This window comes from Chiroxiphia lanceolata, chromosome 2 (genome assembly GCF_009829145.1).
Source record: "Chiroxiphia lanceolata isolate bChiLan1 chromosome 2, bChiLan1.pri, whole genome shotgun sequence".
In the NCBI taxonomy this organism is placed as follows: domain Eukaryota; kingdom Metazoa; phylum Chordata; class Aves; order Passeriformes; family Pipridae; genus Chiroxiphia; species Chiroxiphia lanceolata.
This window is the reverse complement of record NC_045638.1, coordinates 72,775,148-72,798,269: the sequence shown is the minus strand read 5'-3', so window position 1 is coordinate 72,798,269 and position 23,122 is coordinate 72,775,148. Positions and strand designations below refer to the sequence as shown.

General features: G+C 40.1%; 1 protein-coding gene across 3 annotated transcripts in view; it reads left to right on the top strand.

The window, feature by feature from the left end:
- Positions 1 to 3,443: 3,443 nt before the first annotated feature.
- The window catches only part of CDK8 (cyclin dependent kinase 8), a 72,505-nt gene continuing 52,826 nt past the window's right edge, over positions 3,444 to 23,122 (top strand). For all 3 annotated transcript variants that reach the window (XM_032679144.1, XM_032679143.1, XM_032679142.1), the window contains exon 1: positions 3,444 to 3,817. In XM_032679144.1, coding sequence (XP_032535035.1) covers positions 3,690 to 3,817 — 128 coding nt within the window. In that variant the 5' untranslated portion in view covers positions 3,444 to 3,689. The remainder of the gene's footprint in view (positions 3,818 to 23,122) is intronic.

Below are 23,122 nucleotides of genomic sequence, written 5' to 3'. Positions count from 1 at the left end.
AGAATGTCCCTTCGGGTATATGGAAAACTTTTAGCAGGCAGTTAAACTGTTACATGAAAAGTTCTCTGAAAAGGAAAACTGTGTTCAAATTTGGAAAATTAGTAAGTTGAATGAGTGGATATTCTAATGGCATGGGGATATGATTGAGTGTTATAGGTTATCCACTTATAAAGATGAGAAAGACAAAACATTAAACATGTACTTTTCTGTGTTTTTATTCTATTTTTGAAGACTGCAAAACACAGAGTAAGCAGCTTGTTGTACATTCTCCAGCTGTAAGCTTTGCTTCACAGACTCTGACTCTAGCACCATCGCCATGGCCATTAGCATGGAAACACACACTCCCCAAAAACAGCTTTGCTTCTGGTACCACTGCTCCTGTTTGGGTACGGAACCTCTGTTAGCTGATGCTGTACCCCAAAAGACAGCATCTACTTATTATCACAGTCGAGCTCGTTCCCAGACAATCCAGGCTTTCACCTGAAATACAATTCCCTGAAATACATTGAGAGATGTTAAATGATGTCAACCCTCCTTAACTACTGTCCTCTCAGGACATAGCTTGCTTTGACAACTGTCTCCATCCCTCTGCACATTATCTGTGCAGATAACACGGTAGCAGTGGCTTTCCTATGGAGAACTTGGACATTTTTCAAAGGTATGGGGATGTCAAATGAAAAAAAGGTCAAAAGTGTGTGTATTCTGGACGTATTAGAAATTACACAAACTTGGAACAGAAGGATATGATAGAGCAAACCATGAATGTTAGAAGAAAAAAGAGAAAGAGGAAAACTCCAAAAAGCCAAATTCAGCATATATTTTTTCATTGATTCCTCAGACAGCATGAAAGAAGGGAATACAAAACACCCAGTGAAAGATAAGAAACCCTACCAATTAAAAGGGCCACTGTGGGGACCTGAGATTCAAGAATAGCAGATCATGGCCTGGTCATGTCTTTCTTTTAAAAAGCAGACCCCAAAGTTAAACTTTTTCTTGAAATTATGTTACACTGTGACAGATTTTTAAAATAAACCACAAAAAGTATGCAACTTTCTATGAAACAGAATTAAAAATTGTCCTTGAAATGTCTGTATTCCATTCTCATCATTAAAAGGATTAAAGTGTGTTTTCTGTTTTCAAATCTCTCATGACTTAGAGACCATACGTTTGATTTGGTAAAATTGAACATTGCTCACAATACAAGTACCTGAAGTGGAAACAGAGTGAAGATGCAGCGGATTTACAGCTACACTCAATCTGGAAGGCATATAACCCAAATGGCATGTAAAAATAATGAAAGAAACATTTTCAGCAAACTTGTAAACATTCTTACAAAAGGATAAAAAATCTGAAATGAAGTTATCTCTGTTGTGGCTTTGACTTCTCGGAGTTTATTTGTCAAAGTCTGAAATTCTTTCTAAGTGTTTTATGCAAACATGTAAAGCACAGCACAGGTTGTGAGAAAACAAGTCTGGATTGTCTATTCTTGTTTTCCTTCATGACTCTTTTCTTTCGAAACAGGCATTGTTTGTCCTCCACATCCTGCAGTATTTTAGCTCAGTACAGACTAATCCCAACCATTAATTACCATGCAGTAATTGGATCTGCGTGAAGGAGTTTGGGTGTTCATTGCTTCCACGAAAGAGTGATTAATAATGCAAAGAAGATCAGAAAGTTACAGAAGTGTGGTTATTGCTACTTCCCCCCTGCTTGTTGACAGGACTGAGGGTTATGAGCACGCAGGAGGTGTTGTAAGTGGTGGGTGTGGCCTTGCAAACTTGGTCTCTGCCATCCCTGGAAGTCCCCAAAGCCAGGCATCCCAGAAGGCAGAGATGGGGCTGAAGTGGATGAATTTTATGAGATGGATGGCATCTTCCAGACTGTTTGATCTTTATGGGGTGCTGGGCTGCCCTGACCTGCTTCTCTTTGATTGGTGTAGTGAGGTGCTAGGCAATGTTCTCGCATAATTTAGTTGATTTGCTGGCCAAATAAGATGATAGTTTTGCATTCTCTCTGCACTTATTTTTTGTAACACTTGCCTAATTGCTTTGTTTAACATACATAATATCGCTAACAACTCCATGGCAAAATACTGAAGGGTCCAACTGTGGGCATCTGAAATCAGTCCGACTGAGTCAAGCCAGCTCAAGAGGCACCACTGGCACACTCCTCTCCACAATTTTCAGAACCCAACCTTAACATGTAAATGAAAATGGAGATGATTTCAGATCGTTCCAGAAAATATTAATGCTTTCTTTCAGAAGTCCTCATATTCTATGATGTCTTTAAGTTGGGGATTTGAGTGCTCACATGTACTCAGTGTGCTACCTTCTTGAGATGAAACATGAAGCATATGTACCGGATTACTAAAAATGCCAAAAGCTGGGCTGTAAGTAGAATGATTGCTGTAGCTTTAGTTTAGTTCCAAGCTCTCTGTTCTACAAAATGACCCACTGGCTCTGTGTGGGGTTGGCAACTATGATGCCCACTTACCAGTCACCTACCAGGGCCTTGCTAACATTACATCCCGGTTGGTCTCCGCAGCCACATGGAGAAGGTTTGTCAGCACTGTGACATCTGTCCATGTTTTGAATACTGTGCGCAGTTTTGGGCACCAGAATATAAGAAACATATTAAACCATTAGAGAGCATGCAATGAGGATGGTGAAGGGTCTGGAGGGGAAGGCGCATAAGGAGTGGCTGAGATCACTTGATCTGTTCAGCCCTGAGGAGACTAAGGGGAGGCCTCACTGCAGTCTGCAACATCCTTGTGAGGAGAAGAGGAGGGGCAGGCACTGATCTCTTCTCTGTGGTGACAAGTGACAGGACCCAAGGGAATGGCCTGAAGTTGTGTCGAGAAGGTTTAGGTTGGGTATTAGAAAATGGTTCTTCCTCCAGAGGGTGGTTGAGCACTGGAACAGGCTCCCCAAGGAAGTGGTCATAGCACCAAGCCTGACAGAGTTTAGGCACATGGTGTGACCCTTGGGGATGATCCTGTGCGGGGTCAGGAGCTGGACATTGATTGTCCTTGTGGGTCCCTTCCAACTCGGAATATTCTGTGATTCTGTGTCCTCAGTTGTGGGATTCTCTTAATTTCAACAATGCTAACAAGTTGTTAGAGCAGCACAGACCAACCAGTCTGCCCTCGCCAGCCTGGATGGAGCTGGGGACCGGCATATCCCCCATAACCAACCCCCGCGATGGGAACACGCCCTGCTCGCGGTGCCCCTGATGGCGGGCCTTGTGTCGTGCCCGGGGACTACAACTCCCGGCATGCAGCGCAGCTCGACGACCCTCCGCCCCGCCCGTACTACATCTCCCGGCGTGCGGCGGCGCGCGGGGCCTGCCGGGCTGGGCCGGGCCGTTGCACGTGGTGCCCTGCCCGCGGCCGGGGAGGCGCCGCGGTTTGCGACGTTGGTTTGCGGCAGCGCGGGCGGGCGCGGCCCCGAGAATCCGCCCGGGCAGCGGCACCGGCGGAGCCGCGGAGCGGGGCAGGCGGGGGAGGAGGGAAGGAGCGCCGGGGCTCGGGGCGCGGAGCGAAGGGAGCAGCCCCGCCGCTGAATGTTCCGCGGGGCGACGCGGGGGCCTCCTCCTCCTTGTCCTGCTGCTGCTGCCGCCGCCCGGTGTGCGCGGCGGGGCGGGGCGCGGCTGCCGGGGGTGGCGGCGGCGGGTCACGGCGGGCGCCCAAGATGGACTATGATTTCAAGGTGAAGCTGACCGGGGAGCGCGAGCGGGTGGAGGACCTGTTCGAGTACGAGGGCTGCAAGGTGGGCAGGGGCACCTACGGGCACGTCTACAAAGCCAAGCGCAAGGACGGGTGAGTAAATGGGAGAGGGGGCGAGGAGCGCGGCTCCCCACACCCCCGGGCCCCGGCCCGTCCGTGCCCTCCCGCCCCGGGCCGCGTCCTGTGTGCTCCCTCCATGTGCCCCCCCGCCCCCCGGGTTATGCCGCCCTTTCCCCGGCCCTGTCCGATCCCTGCCCGGGAACCCCGCGCTATCCCGGCCGGACGGTGCCTGGCTCCCCTGGGTCACTCCGGGCGTCTGCAGCCCCTCAACGCGGTGACGGGGTCTGCTTGCAGCACGGGTGGATTTGGGGAGAAAGATTTTGTGGCCGACGAAAACCCTTCGCTTAATGGGTTTTCATTGTGAGTAAATGAGTGGCGGCTTACACTGTTAAGCCTGACTACCGGCTCCATAGAACGGTTTTGTTTGTTTGTTTGTTTTGCTGTTTCTTTTTCTTTAAACAATGCTGGTTTTTATGATTTATTACTTGTAGTCACCATTTTGGGTCTTCTTGCTGGCGGCTTCAGAAGCCAAAGTCTGCTCGTGCTTTTGGAGGCTTTAGAATGCTTTAAATCATCCTTTGTGCATGACCAGTTCTCGATGCAGACCTGAGTAAATTATTTTTCTTGGCATAAACGTTTTCAAGAAAGACCTAGCAAACTGTCATTTAGGTTTCCGTCGTCCGTGACATGGCATCACTTGCTGAACGGCGGAACAATAGGAAGTAGAGAGTAGGAGAAACAGGAGAAGCACGGGTTGTTCCTGTAGAAGGTTCCTAAATTTTAAATTACGTTCGTTCTTTGTTACAGTCTCATTGCAGTGGTGCTCTGTATGCTGTCATTAAAATAAGGTGTATTTTAAAAGTCTGGGTATTATTTTTACATTCATAAATTAAAAAAAAAATACTTTTAAAGTAGGCAGTGGTCAGTCATGGCCAAAATATGATTCAGTCGTGTTTACATAAGCTTTGGTTCTAGAAAGAAATGCTTTAACCATTACCTATAGAATGATTGTAATGTGACTGATTGCACCTTATCTTGTCTGTGTCTTAAACAGGTTGATATTAATTGCAGCACAGTTACTTCAGCATGAATTTTGTTTAGTGGTATGAGTCAGGTAGCTACTTTTTTATACACCTCTTATATTTGCATCCTTCAGACTGTTCATAGGAGAAGTTCTCAACTTGCCCGAATTCTTTTGATTCTGGGAGGCTAAGAGGAAAAAACCAGTTGTGACTGTGATAAGCTATTGCCTCAAGTCTCCTCAAATGCAGGTACTAATTTTGCTGGTACAGCTAGCCCTGGTTTCTGTGCTGATAAGGAGATCTGTAATATGAAAAATAGATTGAGGTACCGAAAGATACGGCCACATTTCTAATGTTCGTGTCAGGCTCTTTGCGGCTGTTCGGCGTGGTGGACTGCTGCTATGTGTAGGAAATTCAGCATGTGATACTGCTGAAGCACATAATCAGACATAATTCTGGTGAAACTATCAGTATGCTTAATGTTGTTTGGGAGAGGCTGTTTAGAGTTGCTGGTGGTAGTGCCATTTTGAGAAATTTCAGAAAAAAAAAAGGAATTGTTTGCTTTAAAAATGGATAGTTACTTACTCAAAGGTGGCTTTATCATAGGATGTCTATGATTTTAAATCCTCTCTTGTTGGTGAGTGGAGAAATCAAGGTATGATATTTGAATAAAGTTGCAAAAAAAAAAAAAAAGGTGAGCAACATGTATTGTCTCCATTTTATTTTGCCTTATTGTTCATTTAGTGCCTCCTTTACAATCCCTTTCCCTGATACTTCTCATTTGCCTTTCTGATTCTGAAAACTTTTAAGTATGCTGTGTAATTGCCCTTGGACAGTCACTAAAATTTGTAAAATAGAAACATCCATAGATGCATTTGCAGCTTGTGATATACTTGTACATATGTGATCTTAAATTATAAGGGTGGAATTAGGATTGAAGTTGAAGGTTTAATTTACATACCTTTAACTAAAGGGAATCAATTAAATCGATGAAGCAAATGTGAAATAACAGTTTTCCTGAAGCTATGGTAATATATAGATGGACGTTATGTCTTTCAGCAGGGAGTATCTGAAACAGATTTCAATGTTTGCATGTTGTTACATGCAAATATTGAAAAAATATTCTCTCGTTGTAGTATTCCCCGAATGGTAAGTAGTGATCAATCAATAACCCATTTTTAATTGTTTCTAATATCTATACAGCTCAAACCTTCTTTTTTATATTTCCCTTGAGCTTACAAGTGTGCTTTCAACTTTGTTACATGGTTCTAATTCTTACTTTAAGTAGCACAAATATTTCAAGTCTTTTGATACACAGTGTAATTTTTAGAGTACTTTGAAGAGCAGGCTGCAGGACTGCAAATATTTTGTTAACAATATTGATGCAGCTTTTTCTTAAATGACATCTTTTACTATGGATGTCTAACGAATAGAAGGAACACAGAAAAGAAGTAAATTTTAGGAATTCAGTTTGTGCAAATGTGTATTCTAAAGCCCTTAGTGATAAAAATACAATTCAAGAGTACTAGGAGCAGTGTCTGTAGTACGACTTCAGTCTTCACCTCCTGTTTTTTATTTTATTGCTTTTACAGCTGCCTCTGAGGTGCAGTATGGCAATTGAAAACTAGATAGCAGCTGTGTGTCCTAATTGTAGGAAGTTAATTGTATGCCATTGGATAGACACAGAAACCTTTTGGAGGATGGTCCTATAGGAATCTTGATGGAGTGAGAATCCTTCTAATGAGTGCAAAGTACGTGCTCTAATGACCCAGTGACAGTGTAACCTGGATTTCATACCTTGCTCCAGCAGAAAAGCCTTGAAGTGCCCTTTGGCATAAGGTGAGGGTTGGGGTCTCACCTGGTCTTTCTTGAGGATCACCAGGTAGAGCTCCATGGGGGTTCCTCACATATTAGCTGCCAGACTTGACCCCACTGAACACTGGATCAGCCGAGTGTCAGGCATCACAACTGAGCTCTACTTGGTGCATTGCCTGCAGCAAAATTGTATTCTCGAGTTTTTATTTTAATCCTTCTTACTTTAAGTTTGTGGTCTATGTGGTTGCATCTTCCTGGCTTTTTACTGAGTGGTGCTGTCTTTTTCATCAGTGCAGTACCTGCAGTGGGCTCTAAAACCTGCTTAGAACAAACTGTGAATTCATGGGCTTTAATTTTATAGCAGAAGAGTATACAAGAAGACAATCGACTCTAAAGGCAGATGCTGAGAAGGAATTGCAGGCATGGTGTGTTGAACATCAATCTTCAGATAAAGGAACTGTTGCTCGTCTCCTGTGGTGGTAGGATAGTTTACCTTTTTTTTTTTTTTTTTTTTTGATCCAGAAAATGTCAGTTATTTCCTGCATAAAGGCTGCTTAGCATGCCATTTGGGTGCTCCCTCAGGACCGTTGCTGAACCCGGATATTAAACCTACCTATTTGAGTTACACTGGACTTGGAAAACATGCCAGCAGTTTTTGATTAGTGGACTAATATACACATTTTCATTTATCTATTTATTTTTTTTTATTGACTAGATAAAGCACCTTTAAAGCTCACTAGAAACCAAATGCCAGGTATGGGCAGACTGAGGTGGCAGGACACTGGGGGCTGCTCGTGCAAGCCTGATGGCCCAGCTTGGGCAGCACACCAGGTACATGCTCTCCTGGAACTGGAACCATGTGCTGAGTGTGTGATAACGTCATAGTGGTGCTGAGTTTTAATGAGATTGATCTTGCACTGCTTTCTTTGCTCTCCTCTCCCTTCAGTTTTTATGATACAGTGACAGAAATCTGAGAGAGAGGCCTATTCTGTGGAGCAAGGCTGTCTGTTTCAGTGGCAATTTGGAGTGTTTCCAAATACTCATTTTTCCTGTTTATCGGATGTGGTTTGGATGAGAATAAGAACCTCTTGAATGTCACTGTTAGGCAGCATCTCACTTTTTAATTATGACAGCAAAAAAATTATATAATTGAAAGTATTGAACTGTAACATCCTCTAGTGCTCTATTGAAGGCTTTTCGTAGTCTCTGGGAAAGACACTTAAGTTGTGAGACTGGTGGGGAACCAACAGTAAGCAAACTAGTGCTCTCCTAGTCACACTCAAACTCTCAAGAACTGTGAAAAGTGATCTTGGTCCCAAACACCAGTGGAATTGGAGATTTTTTTTTTTTTTATATTTCAGCTATTACAGTTCTGTGTTGAAAGCATTGTTATAGGTGAGGGGAACAGATTCTTTCATTTGAACATATTGACGCATTGTAATTGACATTATGAAAATATATTTATGTGCTGGACTGGCACGCTTCGAACAATCAAATCTAATCTACCTTTGTTTTTGGGTTTTTTTTTTAACTTTCAGGGTCTGTATGAGTTGTAAAAAAAACAGAATGGTGGAAAAGTAGATGTCCAGTAAATTACTGGGTTACTTATTTTCTAATATAACATATAATAGTTTCTACTTACCAGTTAAAAGGATATTGCAAGAATGATGATTATCTCTTAAAAACTTTTGTATAAAGAGAAACTTTGAGAAACAAGAGATGGGGAGTATTTATCTTTGAAAAAATAGAAGGCAGAATGTGTTTAAGTTAGATAAAATAATGAATGGATTGGCTAATGTACAAGAAGCTTGTGCTATTCTTGTTTCACAGCATTTGAATATAATAAGGAAATAATAAGGAAATATTTTAATGCAGTGTAGATAAACTGTGTGACCTGTTGTCAAAGGAAAAAGATAAGAGCTTAGTGTCTGTTCTGAAATGTTATCAGAATCAGTCACTTCTGCCTAACTGTTCTAACACATTGAATGTTCTTCTGCTGTAGAAGTTAAGCTCTTCAGTTAGAGATCAAGCCAAGCTCTGCAATGCATGCAGAAAAACCCACTTTGGTTTATTTAAGTAATTCTGAGTTTTGGTGTCTTTTTGTTTTGTGTTGTTTAAACGCTTCAAAATACTTTCTGGCCCTTCATAAGGTTGTTAATAGATTAGTTGCAGTTTGTCTGTGTTTGTGGGTATGTATTGATGGAATTACATCAAATAATATTATTTTGTTAAGGTTTATATCAAACTGATTTTTAACGAGAGTTTCATTGAGTTTGGGAGTACCACAGGTAGTTGTAATGAGTCAAAATTTTTCTTGGTAAGAAGGGAATCAGCAGGACTGGACTTGGAACTTCTTGATTAGTTCTATATCGAGCTTTTACAGGAGTTGTATTATGAAATTCATGCTGTTAGTTTTTTCTATCAACTTCCAAAAACTCTTGTCTTCTCTTAATTTAATAGACATGAGATGATGACTTTTATGCTTTTATGGTTGTGGTTGTTTTGTTTTGTTTGTTTGTTTGTTTGTTTGTTTTTGTTGGCTGAATATTTGTGTGTTGATTTTAACTGTTTTGACCTGAAGCAGTTGGTGGAGATTACAGGCAGGTGGTGAGAGCCACAGAGCCAGCATGCAAGTCTTTGGCTTCTGACTCCTGTCAACAATAGTGTGGAATTTCTAAATGCCACAGACTTTATTTGTGTACGTAATATGTGCTATTATCTTCTTAGAGTATATGCCCTGAGTCTCTTTTAGATCCTTCACCATAGTAGTTAAAAAGTTCCCAATTAAACTGTATCTACATAATGAAGTAGACATGGTGTATTGCATGAAGTCTTGTGCTCTTAAATACTTATGGTAAACCACTCTTTTAGCTGTCTTCCATCTGTTTCCTTCCCTTCTCACCTGGTTAGGTGGCTCCAGGCTTTATAGGTTTTTAAGGTCATGTGGATGAGTGAGTCCTTCCGTGGCCCTTGGACTTTATTTGGTGTGATCTTATCTTGTCACAGATGTGTTGATTTATTTGCATACCCTGCAGCAAAGATGAGTTAGTGTTTCATTTCTGCCTGAAGCCCATGACAAGTGCCAACGGGAGGGCATGAGAGCAGTGTTGCAAAACAACAAAGAAAAACACCAAAGATCTCTATGTAGTTTTATTCTGGATTTATAAATTACAATAATATATGTAAATAATGGGGGCATGTACTGCTGTGCTTGATTTCTCATGAGGGAACAGGGCATAGTTTTTGAGAGTGCTGATTATACAGAAGGTGCATGTCATGAGAGAGCACTGCTTTCAGCCAAATGTCAGTGAGGTAATATATTCACTCTAGATCTTGAGTATTCTTTGATTTTTCTGTTTTGAAAGTCTTTCTGAAGTTTTTTGTTCAACCACAAAACAACGTCCTTTATTATCATTGCAATCTGAAGAGCTGTAATTTGCTAACTACTGTAGCAGAAACTGAAACATTTCTTTATTCTTAAGACTAGACTTTTAGTCTTGCTGGAATGTGAAAACTACAGTGGAAACGTGACGAAAGTAGAGTGACTTGGGTTTGTGTATGGCAAGGTTGTATGCAACAACAGCCGACATAGTGATATGCACTTCACAAGACTTTCAAGTTACAGCCCAGATGTGTCCATTTTGGCATTCAAAGGTGGTTGTTTTGCCACTGTATCAAAGTGGTTGTAAAAATCTGACTCTTTATTCAACTTTACTGCTTAAAAGCCATTCCTCGGTGTACCCGAAATACCAATAGAAGCAGATAATTCTGAATGGCCAGTTAATACAGAGATGCTTCCATCTTTTGACAGAATAATTTTCATTAGCCAAGTAGCACGACAGTGAAAAGCAGGACATTAATTGCAAAGATCTGGGTAGCAGGACCTTCTAAGCAAAGTACTGGGGGTTTTGGTTTTTTTCTTCACCTTATTCACCTATCAGCTTTCTTTGGAACAGAATTCTTTCTGCTGTGGATCCTTATCATTGTCATTAAGGACTGAGATGCTGTGGTTAGATGAGGACATGAGGCAGTGCATGGGCTGCTGGTGTGGATTGTCTTCCCACCTCTGCTGTGGTTAATACTGTTAGGTGCAGCTGAGTTCCAGAAGGGTGTAGTTGCCTTTCACTTTCTTTTATTTGGATTTAAACATAAAACTAGTTTAGTAAGAAGTGGAAAGCAGGATAGTCAGTACTAGTCCTGACAATTGGCAGCCAACAGAAATGCTGGACTACAGCCTTAAAAGGAGACACCTTGTGCATCTTACAGAATCTCCTTTGTTTTGTGTTGACCAAGAGTACTGTCTTCAGTCTTTACTATTTGCCTGATGTGCTGGTTTTTTGTCTTAGAATAAAATGTTTTGCCATGTCTGTATTTTTGCCATACAGTCTTTCAAGCTTGCCTCTTGTTCTTAATTGCAGAGGATAATCCTTTCATTTTGAAGTGTGATGTTAATCTGAATTTTTCTACAAGAGTCTGTAATAGGAGAGATAGGTGAACTTCTCTGACTTCCTTCCATGACTGCCTTGGAAGCCATGGAAGCAGAAGTGTGGTAGTTACTTGTTGCAGTGCTGCTGATGCAGGGTATTGCTGCTTGGGGATGGGTGAAGAGAGGGTCATAAATAATTGTATGATCTTGTAATGTCTTCTGTTTGGGGAATATTAAAAAATGATTAAAATTTTTTAAGTGATAATGGCATTGGTTGCAGACAGACAATTGAAGTTTACCAGATAGTAATTTTACCCTCTAGACTTCTATATATGTAAGAAAACTCCCTATTTGTCTTAGAGGCATTTAGGTTGGAAAATATCTTTATGATCATAAAGTCCAACTGTTTACCCAGGACTGTGGAGCCTAATGCCATCCTAGTTTTTGCACACATTTAGCTAGTATGTAACTGAATATGAAAAGAATAAATTGGAAATGGCTGGTGAACTCGAATGACTGCGGAATGTTTGCCCCTCTGAAATGGTCTATGTGTATATACATAGCATCCAACTGAAAGCCAGTTGTAGGGGAGAGTTGATGCTTGTGTTTGTCTTGATTTCATTGTCTCTCCTCTTCTACATGCTGAAAATGGGCTCTTACATGTGTACTGGGTTTTTTTTTTTTGGTAAGCAAGAGGGATTTTTGGTAGACCGCTGCAGTACGCTAGAAGCTATTGTGTTACTTTCTTCACCTCATCTTGGAGAATAGTTTCTTTGGGGTTTTCTTATCAGGTTTATGTCCCCAAACTTGAAAAATTCATGAGGAACTTCAGGAGAGACTGTTCCATTTCCTTGCCTATAGCCATGAAGGTTGCATGCAGTCATGAACGATGCCCACGAGAGTGGACTTGGGGGTAACAATATGCAGTAGAAGTGATGGAGGTGAAAGGGAAACGTGGCTATCCATAGATACCAGGATGCCTAGTGGAGTACTAGTGGAAACCAGGTACTGCACTGTCTGGTTCTGGGACAACAGTGCAGAACATGTGTGTTTGTTGGGTGCACTGAAAAAATGCATTGTGAAGGAAGAGGAGATGAACGTGGAACTAAACTGCCCTTCACGGGAAGGTGAGAGAAACAGTGGAGGTGGCTGTGAGGCTCTGCAGCATTCAGCAACTCAGAGCTTGGGCATCGTTATCTTCATGGGAAAGCTCCTGTTTGTACAGCTGTACTAGGTCCAGACTACGAAAGTGCATTTCTCTTTGTGTTAACAAACAGGCTGGAGACAGGAAGAAAAGTGATAGAGTTAAAACTTTCCTGGGGCTGTAATCAGTGGTTGGTGTAGAGTAGGACTGGGTGTCTGTCTTAGAGAATGAGTAGGGTGGGAGAGGTGAGTCAGAGTCCTGGGAGTCTCCTGGACCAGGATGGCAGATCTTGCAGCTCTTGTTTTCAGCACTGCGTTTTGAGAATCCAGGTAGAAATTATGGAAAAAATTCTAGACTTGACCTGGAAGGAACCCCTTATGTCTGAAAGCAGAAATAAAATAGTAGCATTAAAGTAGGATCTAATTTTGTAATTTTGTGAATTTGAAGAAAAGTATTTACAGAACAAAAGTTGAGGTAGCTAAGCAAGGAAGGGGGAAATACACACAGCGCAGGTAATTTGCAATGCAATAGCAGTTCTTTAGTGAACAGGTTGAAAGCAGATTTTGAGAGACTGTTTCCTCATATCTGATAATGTTTTTTTTGGGGGGAATTTTTAACCAAAAAAAAAAAAAAAAAACCAAAACAACCCGAGGGGCAGCATCTCCCTTGCTTTCAGGGATGAGTGTGATGAGGCTCTAACACCTTTCATACTTCTGTAGGATCTTTGCTGGCCTTTTCAGATTCTAAAAAAATAACCTGTAGGGGATGAATATCCAGATGCATTTCCTAGCCTTTTTGCTGATTTTAAGCAAAATTGTTTGTGGTCTCTGCATGTGATAATGGTTCTGTGGAAAATACAGCTTTTAAGTATTTCTCCAAAACCATCAGAAGTCTCTTAAGCATAAGGAAAAAAAAAAAGGAATCTTAATTTTATAGCTCTACATACTAATAACATCTGTATTTCTAAAACCCAAAGAATTCTGTGTCTGTACAGAGTCCCTCCACAAAGGGATCTGAGGTACCAGCTACTTTTGAGATACTGGAAAATGATGATGGACTTCCAGCCTTGCTGTCTTAAATTTACACAGACCGCACTAGTTCTGATTGCACCTTTTTGTAGTTTGCACAGTAGTAACGTGAGTGATGACATTTATGAAACCTGATGTATTTGTTCTCCTCCCCAAGGGTGTTTGCTTTATTGTGGAGTTATCCACTGTCTAAATGCAAATTCAGATTGAAAGTATGCTTGCAGCTAGGGCTGTTTCTTAGGACGAGGTAAGTAATGTGTTGTACGGAAGTAATAATCTACATGTCTTCTGCCAGTTTGCTGCCGTGAAGAATCTTAGATTTCTTCAGCTCAAATGATTTGAGGTTAAAATGTTTTGCTTTCTGGGCATGTGTTGGGGAAAGAGGAACTTCCAGATCTTAAACATTTGGAATATGACAAAAGGGCCCATGCTGAAGGGATGTATTCAGAATTCTCATTTTGAAACTGAGTAAGAATATGAAGATTGTTTAATCACTATGTAACTAGCTCACTTTTTTATGCTTGTTTAAAATATTAACAAAACCAGTGGGTTTGTAATATTATAAAATACTTAAGAGTTCTGTATTGTGACTTTAGATAGATGATGATAACAGTTCATCTTCATCTGTTATTTTAAGTCTTGGAAATATTCTTTAAGGTTCAATACAGCTAAAATGTGACAAAGTAAAGTAAAGAAGCCGAGGCAGGAGCATCAAGATACTTAATTTTGCTGCTAATAAAAGGCTTACTTTCTTTATGGTAATCTTCTCCTGTAAAGTAGTCTTGAGTCTGGAGTACAGAAGCCTGTCTTGTGTGAACGAATGGGAATAAAGTTTCATTTCAGGCTTCCTCCCACCAGTGCTTTAACTCTCATGCGCCTCTCCCCCTGATGTCACCCATCTTTTCTTCGGGATCTTGGCACGTACTGCTGTGTGTAATGCTGTGTGTTACTGCTACGTGTGGGCTGATAACCATTCAGGAGGGTTTTGTGTTCTGGCCGAATAGCCTGCTGTTCTCTCTTGTCTCCTCCAAAGCTCAACAAATGGTTTCTGAGACCTTGTCAAGCCCCATAATGGCACATTTGGGATTACAGCATAGCTTTATTCATAGTTACAATTTTTTGTTAGGTATGAACCTACTTGTGAATGAGTTGCTAACTTTTGTGTATTGTAGGCTTCCCATTTGAGAAATAGCTGTTTGAATTCAGAAGGTCCTTTCCAACCCAATGATTTTACAAATAAAGGTATTGGATTTTGCACAGAAGTATATGAAGTCCTTAGTAGCTTATATAGGAAAGGTACTCGATAGATAATTTAATATTCTGCCTTTTTTTTTTTTTTTTGCGTGGAATTCTACTGATGTTGTTGCCCTGTTGCATGTTTTTTTGCATGTCCTAATAAAAGACTGACTTAAGCATAGGAATATTGGGATGCCAAAGAGTCCTTGTACAATTATACGTAATGTTCCAGCAGAAGGATGCTGCTATTGAGGCAACAGTTTTTATTCAACTGCGTCTTAACTACCTTGAGCGTTGAGTGGTAGTATGGCAAAGCATATTGTGCAGTCAGTTCAGAATTTGCAGGAAAAGAACTATAAGTCAGAATTAAAGCTCCAGATACTTCTTTTTAAAGGACAAAATGTTCAAGAGAACATAGTGGTTTTTCTCAACTACAGATGATAGCCTAAACATCCAAAATTAAAATTATCCTTGAAGAGATTCACATGTTTTTCGAACAGGGAAGAACACAACTAAAGGTCACTGAAACAATCTGCCTGTTTTTCTGGGAAAGCTCTCTGATGTGTGCTTGTAACACCTTGCATACAAGATGTTGACATTTGAATAAAGGACACTTGAGAGTTGCTCTAAAAAAGAAGACTCAATTTATTACTGTCTGTGTGAATAATACATGCAGCTGAGAACTTGGAATACAAAAGGATCTGAGTTGCAGCAATCCCTTGATTCCACTTTGTGTTTCTGGCCAGGATATGTTTTCTGTGAGAGGCATAGCCTTACCCTGTGAGCTGGGAGCCTTAGCTGCAGGTGTACTTCCAATTACAGCTTGCATTCAGATAATGGATAATCCCACAATGAAGCCTTGGAAAGTCAGGTTTCATCAGCTCTAGTGTTCTCACGGAACTACTGTGCCAAGATATGGAGCTCAACAAAAGCTAGTGGGGCAAGCTTTACCTAGGTGAACTTCAAGACAGCAAGGCAGCAAATTTGTCCCTGAGTGTAATTTGAATCTTATCTAACTTTTTGGACTTGAACAGCTTGGCATTCAAAATCTCTCATTTCCTTTTGGGTGAACTTCAATCCTGTTTAAGCAGGGTTGAACAAAACAACCCTTCACAAGTAAATGTGCTAACAGTGCCATTCACTGTTATGTTGGTTTGATTTTATAAAAGCTCAATTGGAAGCTTATGTGACTCTGCCAGATGAGTGTCAAATACCAAAAGACTCAAAAAAAGACTAGCTATTGCAACATGGAAAGCTCTGTGTGTAAAATGTAAGGAGGAAATATCATTAAGACTGCATTTACATCTGCCTGATTAGTTTGCCTGTGCTGTGTCGGATCAGCAGATCAGCAAGGCTACAAAGCAGAAAATACATCAATGAACAACTCGTTAGCCTCATTTCACTTAGGTGGGTGCTTTCTGTCAGGGAGGTTTGCCAAGACAAAACTTTGTGGCAGTGAGTAGTTAGTGAAACAGCTAGTCAAGGCACGCACAGAGGGAGAATCGACTTGGGACTTGGCTTACAGCAGGATGAAAGAGCAGATTCGAAAGGGTATTACTGAGGACTGTGGGTGACAAACATGGTTTGTTCTTTGCTGCTGAAGGATCCTGAATCTATACAAGGTTAAAAAATTTGCTTGAAGTACCACTTTGGTTAGAAAATAAGGGAGGTGATGATAGGAGGAGGTGGCCTCTTAAAGCTGAAAAAGAGCCAAGAAGGTGAAATGTTGCAAACAGCCTGGGAATCACTTCTGAAGCTTTGCTGGGCTCTTAGTGAGTGAGAGTGAGTGAGTATGCACTGTAAACACATCAGTTAAAAAAATCTGACATGCTGAAGTCTTAAAATAAAGGAAACCCCTGGGAGTGAGGATATGTTCTCTGAAAAATGAATATGAATGATGAATAAAGAAATAGAAGGTGATTGTAGGCTAAGTGTAAAACTGTAATATGAGAGCCTCCTTGGCAACCCCCTTCTACCCCAGCCCTCAAAAACACGCGGAAGCTCCCTCCACCTTGAGACAGTACTTGAGAATAGCATGAAATTAATATTTTTTTCCCTCCATCTTTTCTGATACGTCAATCCTGCAGTGCTATCTGTAGAATCAAGGCACCACTGAGCGATAAAAGGAGTGTTTATAGAAGATGAAAGGACAGCAAGAGAAAAGCTGTTACTTTGTCCATGCATTGTGAAAGAACTTAAAAGACTGGAGGTGAAGGCATTCATTGGGGGATCTGACTCAAACTGCAGGGTTTGGGAAAAGGCCTGTTTGAATAAACTGAAGAGCAGTCAGTTGTCAAGGTGAGATGTGTGAAGGAGCAAACTTCTAACCAGAAAGCATAACCGTGTGCTTTAAATTGACCCAGTTAGGAAAGACTGGAAAGGGGCAGTAGTGAGATCAGCTTTTAAAAGGACTTTTTGGAAGAGTGAAAACTACTAACTGGTAAGGTGAACCAAGAGCAGAGATAGTGGACACATGAAAAGTGCTGAGATGAAGAGACAACAGCCTTTAAAAACACATTCAGCACTTTATAAGTCTCTTAATATCCATCAATGGAGATTAGGGCAATGCAGTTGATGTAATCTAGCTAGATTTCCAAAAGACATTCTGTTAAGTCAGCTACCAAAGACTTAAGCTGAACTTAGAGGCAGTCCTCCTCTGGATGGAGAAACTAGAGATGTGAATTAATGGTGAGAGGTTATTAGTGGTATCTCTCAGTAATCTATGCTGCTCAGAAGTTTTGTTTGGAAATCACTTGTCATAAATAGTTGGGAAGCAGCTTTGCTGATGAGTGAGTGTTACTTGGGATAATGAAGGCAAGGACTGATCATGAAGACTTGGTCCTCATGATATTGATCACAAAGTCTTCCTCCAATAACATGTCATACCCCATGTGGAGGGATGTATTTGGGAAAATGGTCCTTTCTTTATATGCACACAGCTGTAGTCTCTGAGTTTTTTATTACTTAAGAAAAAGATTGTGGAGTTCATAATGACAGTTTTGTGAAAGTGCCAGTTCAGTGCATGTAATTGCTAAAAAACTGAGAGAATCACAGGACTTGGAGCAATGGAATCACAGCAATGGAGTGGAGCACAAAGCACAGTGTCACTGTTGCTGTAAATCTTATTTTCAGTATTGTAGGCGCTTTTAATCCCTTCATCCTAGGCAGAGTATAATAGACCTAAGGAGGACTAACAACAATACTAAGAAATGTTGAGTGGTGTCTGTATAAAAACTTCAGTTATTCCCTTAGAGAGGGACAGGGAAAGCCTCTAAAATCATGAGTGTCATTGAGAAGATAGAAAAATCCATTAAGGGCTATTAAATAAGAAAATATAATATATGAACCTGTAGCTCCTAGGCAAAGTTGTGACTTAAAAAGCTTCTCATCACAGAAGTTTTTTAAAGCAAAAAATATGTAACTTCTTCCATGTAAACCAAATAATCTCACAGATTTGACTACTGAAGAAAAATGGACCAAACATAGAAGTTAACTAATGAAATTATGATTTTCTTCAGTTTAGCTCAGTGCTTTAGACCAGTTTGTTGTTTCCTTTTCAAAACAGATGGTTTGAAAGGCTGTGCCCTCTTTATGCAACTTCTGGTTTCTGAAGTGGTAGAAATACTGAGATGACTTAAGAACAATCTGAGAACAGGAGGAAAGTGCAGATGAAATACAGCAATCTTTTCCTTTAGAGACAATTTGCATTGGCACCTCTTGTTTTGCTTTCTGTAAAAGTACTGCTAAAACTACCATGACCTTTAATAAAGCAGCATGGAGCTTTGAGTCTGGGTTTGCTGCCTGTCAACTAGTCTCATGGGCATGATCTTCATAATTGCGTGGTTTAAAATTTAAGTTTTAGGCTGGCTGTCAAATTACAGTTTTGTGGGAGAAAGGAGGAAAAAGTAATCAAATCCCAGGGATTCTCTTCTCTGTGGAACTTTTGTGCCGGAGTTAATTGCAGGGCTAGGGTCAAGATTGGCTTGGTATGTTTTTCAGTTTTTTTGAATTATGGCCAGTTGAACTCCTTGTGGTTTCACCACCATCAGAAAGCAGGGGGTGAAGCGAGTGGCATCTTGCTTTTTCTGCTCCATCTCTGTCTCTCTCTTCTACTCATTCCTTTGTTGCCTTTTGCTCTTACCACATAGTTTATTAGTGCTGGTTTTGATACTCATTGCCCTGGTGTAAACTGACAGAATTAGTTAACTCATGTTAATCAACTTAGTTAACATTAGTTAACTTCTTTTTTAGAAGTGGATGACTTTTTGGGAAGTGCGGGAGGTGAATCATATCATAGAGTGTGGCACAGATCAGAGCTGGCATAAAGGAGAGGATTTTTCTGCAGCAGCAGGCCAGAGATGTCAAAAAAAAGCCTTCCTTTTGACAGCAGCAAATTCTTAGATCAGAAGAACCACATGTACTGTGCATCGTTGAATTTACTTGGTTACTTTGAACTTCTTGCCAAACTACCTGTTGTGGTGAAAAGCGTTAATTTAAAAAAAAAATCTAAGAACAAAAGGAAAAAAGTGGATCAGTAATTGACATTCACCACATCAGCTGTCTCAGAAGCCCTAGTGTTTATTAGCTTGCTGTTGATGGTTTTTCCTCCAGCTGTGGAAATTACCTTTTCTTTACCCATTGAAAGCTCTGATTATTGAAGGATTTATTTTGAAGTAGAAAATATTCTCAGCAGAAGCCTTGCTATCTGATGAGAATAATGATGCTGTTCTGGTCCAGCAGTCTTGCCATGTCTTTTAAGTATTTTGGGAATGGAAAAAGTATGGATGCCTTAGCTAGACCCTTAATAAATTCGGTTCTGTTAGTGCATTTTCCCCCTGCAATAATTTCTTTGTGTTAGTGTTTTGGTGAGTAATATGGGTTTTTATTTTCACATGACATCTTGTAAAATTACATCGAAGTCCATAAAATAGGCTTCATCCGCAAACTGTGTACCTTATGCACTTCTGTCCTTTTGAAAAGTTTTTTCTTAAAGCACACAGTTTATAAAAATTGCATATTAAACTGTTCACAAGACTTTATCATTCTGAACCATTACTTTTCTTTCAGGATAAGCTATATGGGGGAGGTGGGGAGGGAGGCTTATAGCAATAAGCAAGAGCACAAACTAGCTTTTTTTCCCCTGCTTCCTAATATACTGTCTTTTCCCTCTCTCCTTTTTCTGTGCATTGTGTACCTGTCTTGAAAAGGGAAAAAGCCCCAGCCTCAACCATGCAAATTTATTTAAATGTTACCTTAGAGATAAATCTTAAAATTTTTTCTTCTGCTGAGTTGTTTAGTATTTACATATTGGTCTTTCTATTAGACATTTTTGAAGTTAAATTTTAATTCAGGTAGAATTTATTGACAAAAGTGGAAGATATTTGCTGCCTAGCATTAAGATGGTAATATATTTTTGTTACTTCTCTGGAAGAAAATGAGGGAAAGACGAGATCAGTGGGGTAATTGAAATTAAATATGAAGTTTCTGCAACATGCAAGTTTAGCAGGGATACTTTATTTTTTGGAGGCTCCATCCAGCTCTAGCTGATTCTAGATAGTCGATTACTATTATTTTTAACATACTTCCAAGCATTTTTTATTCTTACTTAATGAATCTCATCTTTGAAGTTGGAGAAGTAAATAGCATTTATTACTGCAGAAATATGGAAGCAATCTGAATCTCCCCTTTGGGAGTGAGCACTGTTGTGAGCGTGTGACACTAAAGCACATACTGATGCTGGCAGCTACATTAAAACCTGTGGGAGGTGCTGTTCTTAGTGGCAAGCACAAATATATAAGAAGTCGCACTATTTTATGAACTGAATTTATCCTCATCTGCAGATTAACTCGTGCCAGCTGCACTTCATTCTCTTCTCTGCACACCTCTTCTGGGAAAGAGGTATTCCTTTATTCTCATCACCTCTTTGCAGGTAACTTTGTAGAGGAGAGAAGAACAGTTGTAAACTACTGTTTTTAGCTGAAATGCTTGACAAAGTAGTTCAGACTCACAGATTTTCTGAGTGGATTGTATTATTCATGATCCTTTCTCATATATTAATACATAAGAGGCTTTCGTGACAGAATCTGTGATTTTATCTGATTTTTGGCTGATTTTTTCCTTGAAAGGAACAAGCTGGAATTTATGATGGGATAAACTTTAATCTGGTTGTAAATACATTTAAATACTCTGGGCTTGAATAAATCTGAACTTTTAAAAATAGTCATGCTTTGGTTGTGTAGTGCACAGTTTATAATCGAGAAGATAATGACCTATTTTCTGTAGGCTTAATGCATGTTATAGGACTACCACATTTTTCAGAATATTTCTAAGTGCAGTCAAATGAAGAAACAGTAATTTGAGCTCATATTTGTCTTCTAGTTTTGTTTCATCCAACTTATTTTAGCTGAAATGTGGTCACAAAACAAAACCCACAAGTGGCCCTTGGAAAATAAAGTGTCTTTAGAATAATCAAATTTTGTGTTGTATGCTTAGAGCATCAGTAAAGCTAAAGTAACTTTCAAGTCCCCCCTCAAACAGCTATAAGGAAAGAACATAATTCTAGTTTATATTGTGTCTGTATTTTGAAAAAGTTTACTGCTTTAGCTGTAGTGAGTTTTTCCAGTTACCAGAATTACTTCTGCAAGGGGTGTCGCACTTAGCTGCGGCTTTCTGGCAAAGGTGAGTGTATTGCATCAAGCTGACGTGGAAAGAAAGTAGTGGTTAGAAGATAACTGAACTTCAGCTTAAATGTGAGCAGAAACTGCTGTACTTTGCTAGGTCTGCTTTATACCTTTAGATAACTCCAGTGCTCATCTGAGCAGTCAGAAGGCCACTTCAGCTTACTAATGGGGCAGAAAGTCTACCAAAGAAAAACTTGGAAATATATATTTCCACTCCCTGAATAAGCTCATCTCCATTGGAAAATGAGTGCCTGGGTTGTAGCGCAAAGGACAGGAGTGTGTGTGTGGATGAAGATGGGGTTCTTTGAGCGGCAAACCAAAGCAAGCCCTTGTGCAAAACTTCATTGGTAGTTTTCAGTTCTTTTTATCAACACCATTTGAACACATTTAAATATATGAAACCCAGCAGGTTTTGAAAAAAGGAAATTACAAACAGTGGAAGTGGTTATCATTTCATCACTGTTAGCTCAGATTTTTTTGAGAGAATGATTTGTAAGATTTTGGTCTTTATTTTACCTGAAGCTACGGGATCAGTGATGAGACCTACTGTGTGTGCTAATTAGTTTGACAAAAGTTTTGACCTAAATGTGCTTTCTGGGAAGTCAGGTGCTTATAATGCAATTTCTCAGCCTTTGTACCAAGCTGTTTTCCTGTATGATTTATTTTTTGGTGATGCGCATAATTTTTGCTATTTGACTGTTACCCTCTATCCTCACAGAACTGTTACATCTCATTCTGTAGAGTTATACCCGTTCAGCTTTATACATTGAAATGTATGCAATGATAACTGCTGGGTTTCATGCATTTAAATGTTTTTAGAATTTGAAGCTTTTTTCTGGTCTCAACCGGTTGGATCGTGTCAATAAAGCCTAGTAAATTTAATACTTACTATATTATTTAGTTATAAAGGCTGTATATCTTGGATGTGCTTGTTGAGGTTTAAGCCCAGCAGCTCAACCCTACGCAGCCGCATGCTGTCTAGGCTCTCTAATTTGGCCGAGTATAAGATGAGATCATGTCACAAGCTTTGCTAAGGTGGAGGTAACATCCAGTGCTTTTTCGCTGTCCATAGAGCTAGTCCTCTCGTTGTATGGGACACTCAGGTTGGCCAGACACAACTTACCCTGGAAAATCCTTGCCAGCTGTTTCCACTCATTTATTTTCCTTCATGGGCCTGAAAATAGCTTCCCAGGAGGATTTGCTGCATAACCTTTCCATGGACTGAGGTTAGACTGATTGGCCTATAATATCACGAACGTTTTTTCCTTCCTCAGAGGGTCCTGATATTTGCCCTTTTCTAATCTTCAGGAATCTGCCATTGAGCACCATGACCTTTTGCAGATGACAGAGTGGCTTTGCAGTGACATTTGCCAGCTCCGTTAAGCACCGTTGAATGCAGCCCCCCTGGTCTTGTGCCTGTCCAATTTGTTGATGTCTCTAATTTGGTTTTCCTCTACTTCCTTTTTTTCCATCTATGGGATATTTTCTCACACTTGCTGAACATATTTGTGCTTAAAGTATCCTTCTAAATTAGGCTTTGAAATACCAGACTTTTTAATACTAAAACTTTGCAACATGCTCACATTCAGCAGGTGTCTCTTCCTGTTCCTTTTGATTTTTATTTTTTCAGAGACTGAATGTTTCTTATGGTGCTCTTGTACTTCTAAATTTAGTAGAACTTAAAAAGAATAATGTTTTGAAGCAACATTATAATAAAAAATTCTCTTAAAGATGGCAATTTTTTAATTCAAGCTGTAAGAGCAACACTTACTCTTTTATGGTGCAGGGCCCTTAAATGCGAGCTGCTACAGTGTTGCAGTTAGCTGTGGAAGTTGTTTATAAACAGGGCTTTTATTCCCCCCTTTTTTTCCCTTATTGCTTACTTTTTTCTGTTTTTTTTTTTTTTTTTTTTTTTTATCAAACATCTCTTTATCTTCAAACATCTCTCTTTATCTTCAGAGGAGGAAATTACCCTTATCCAAAATCT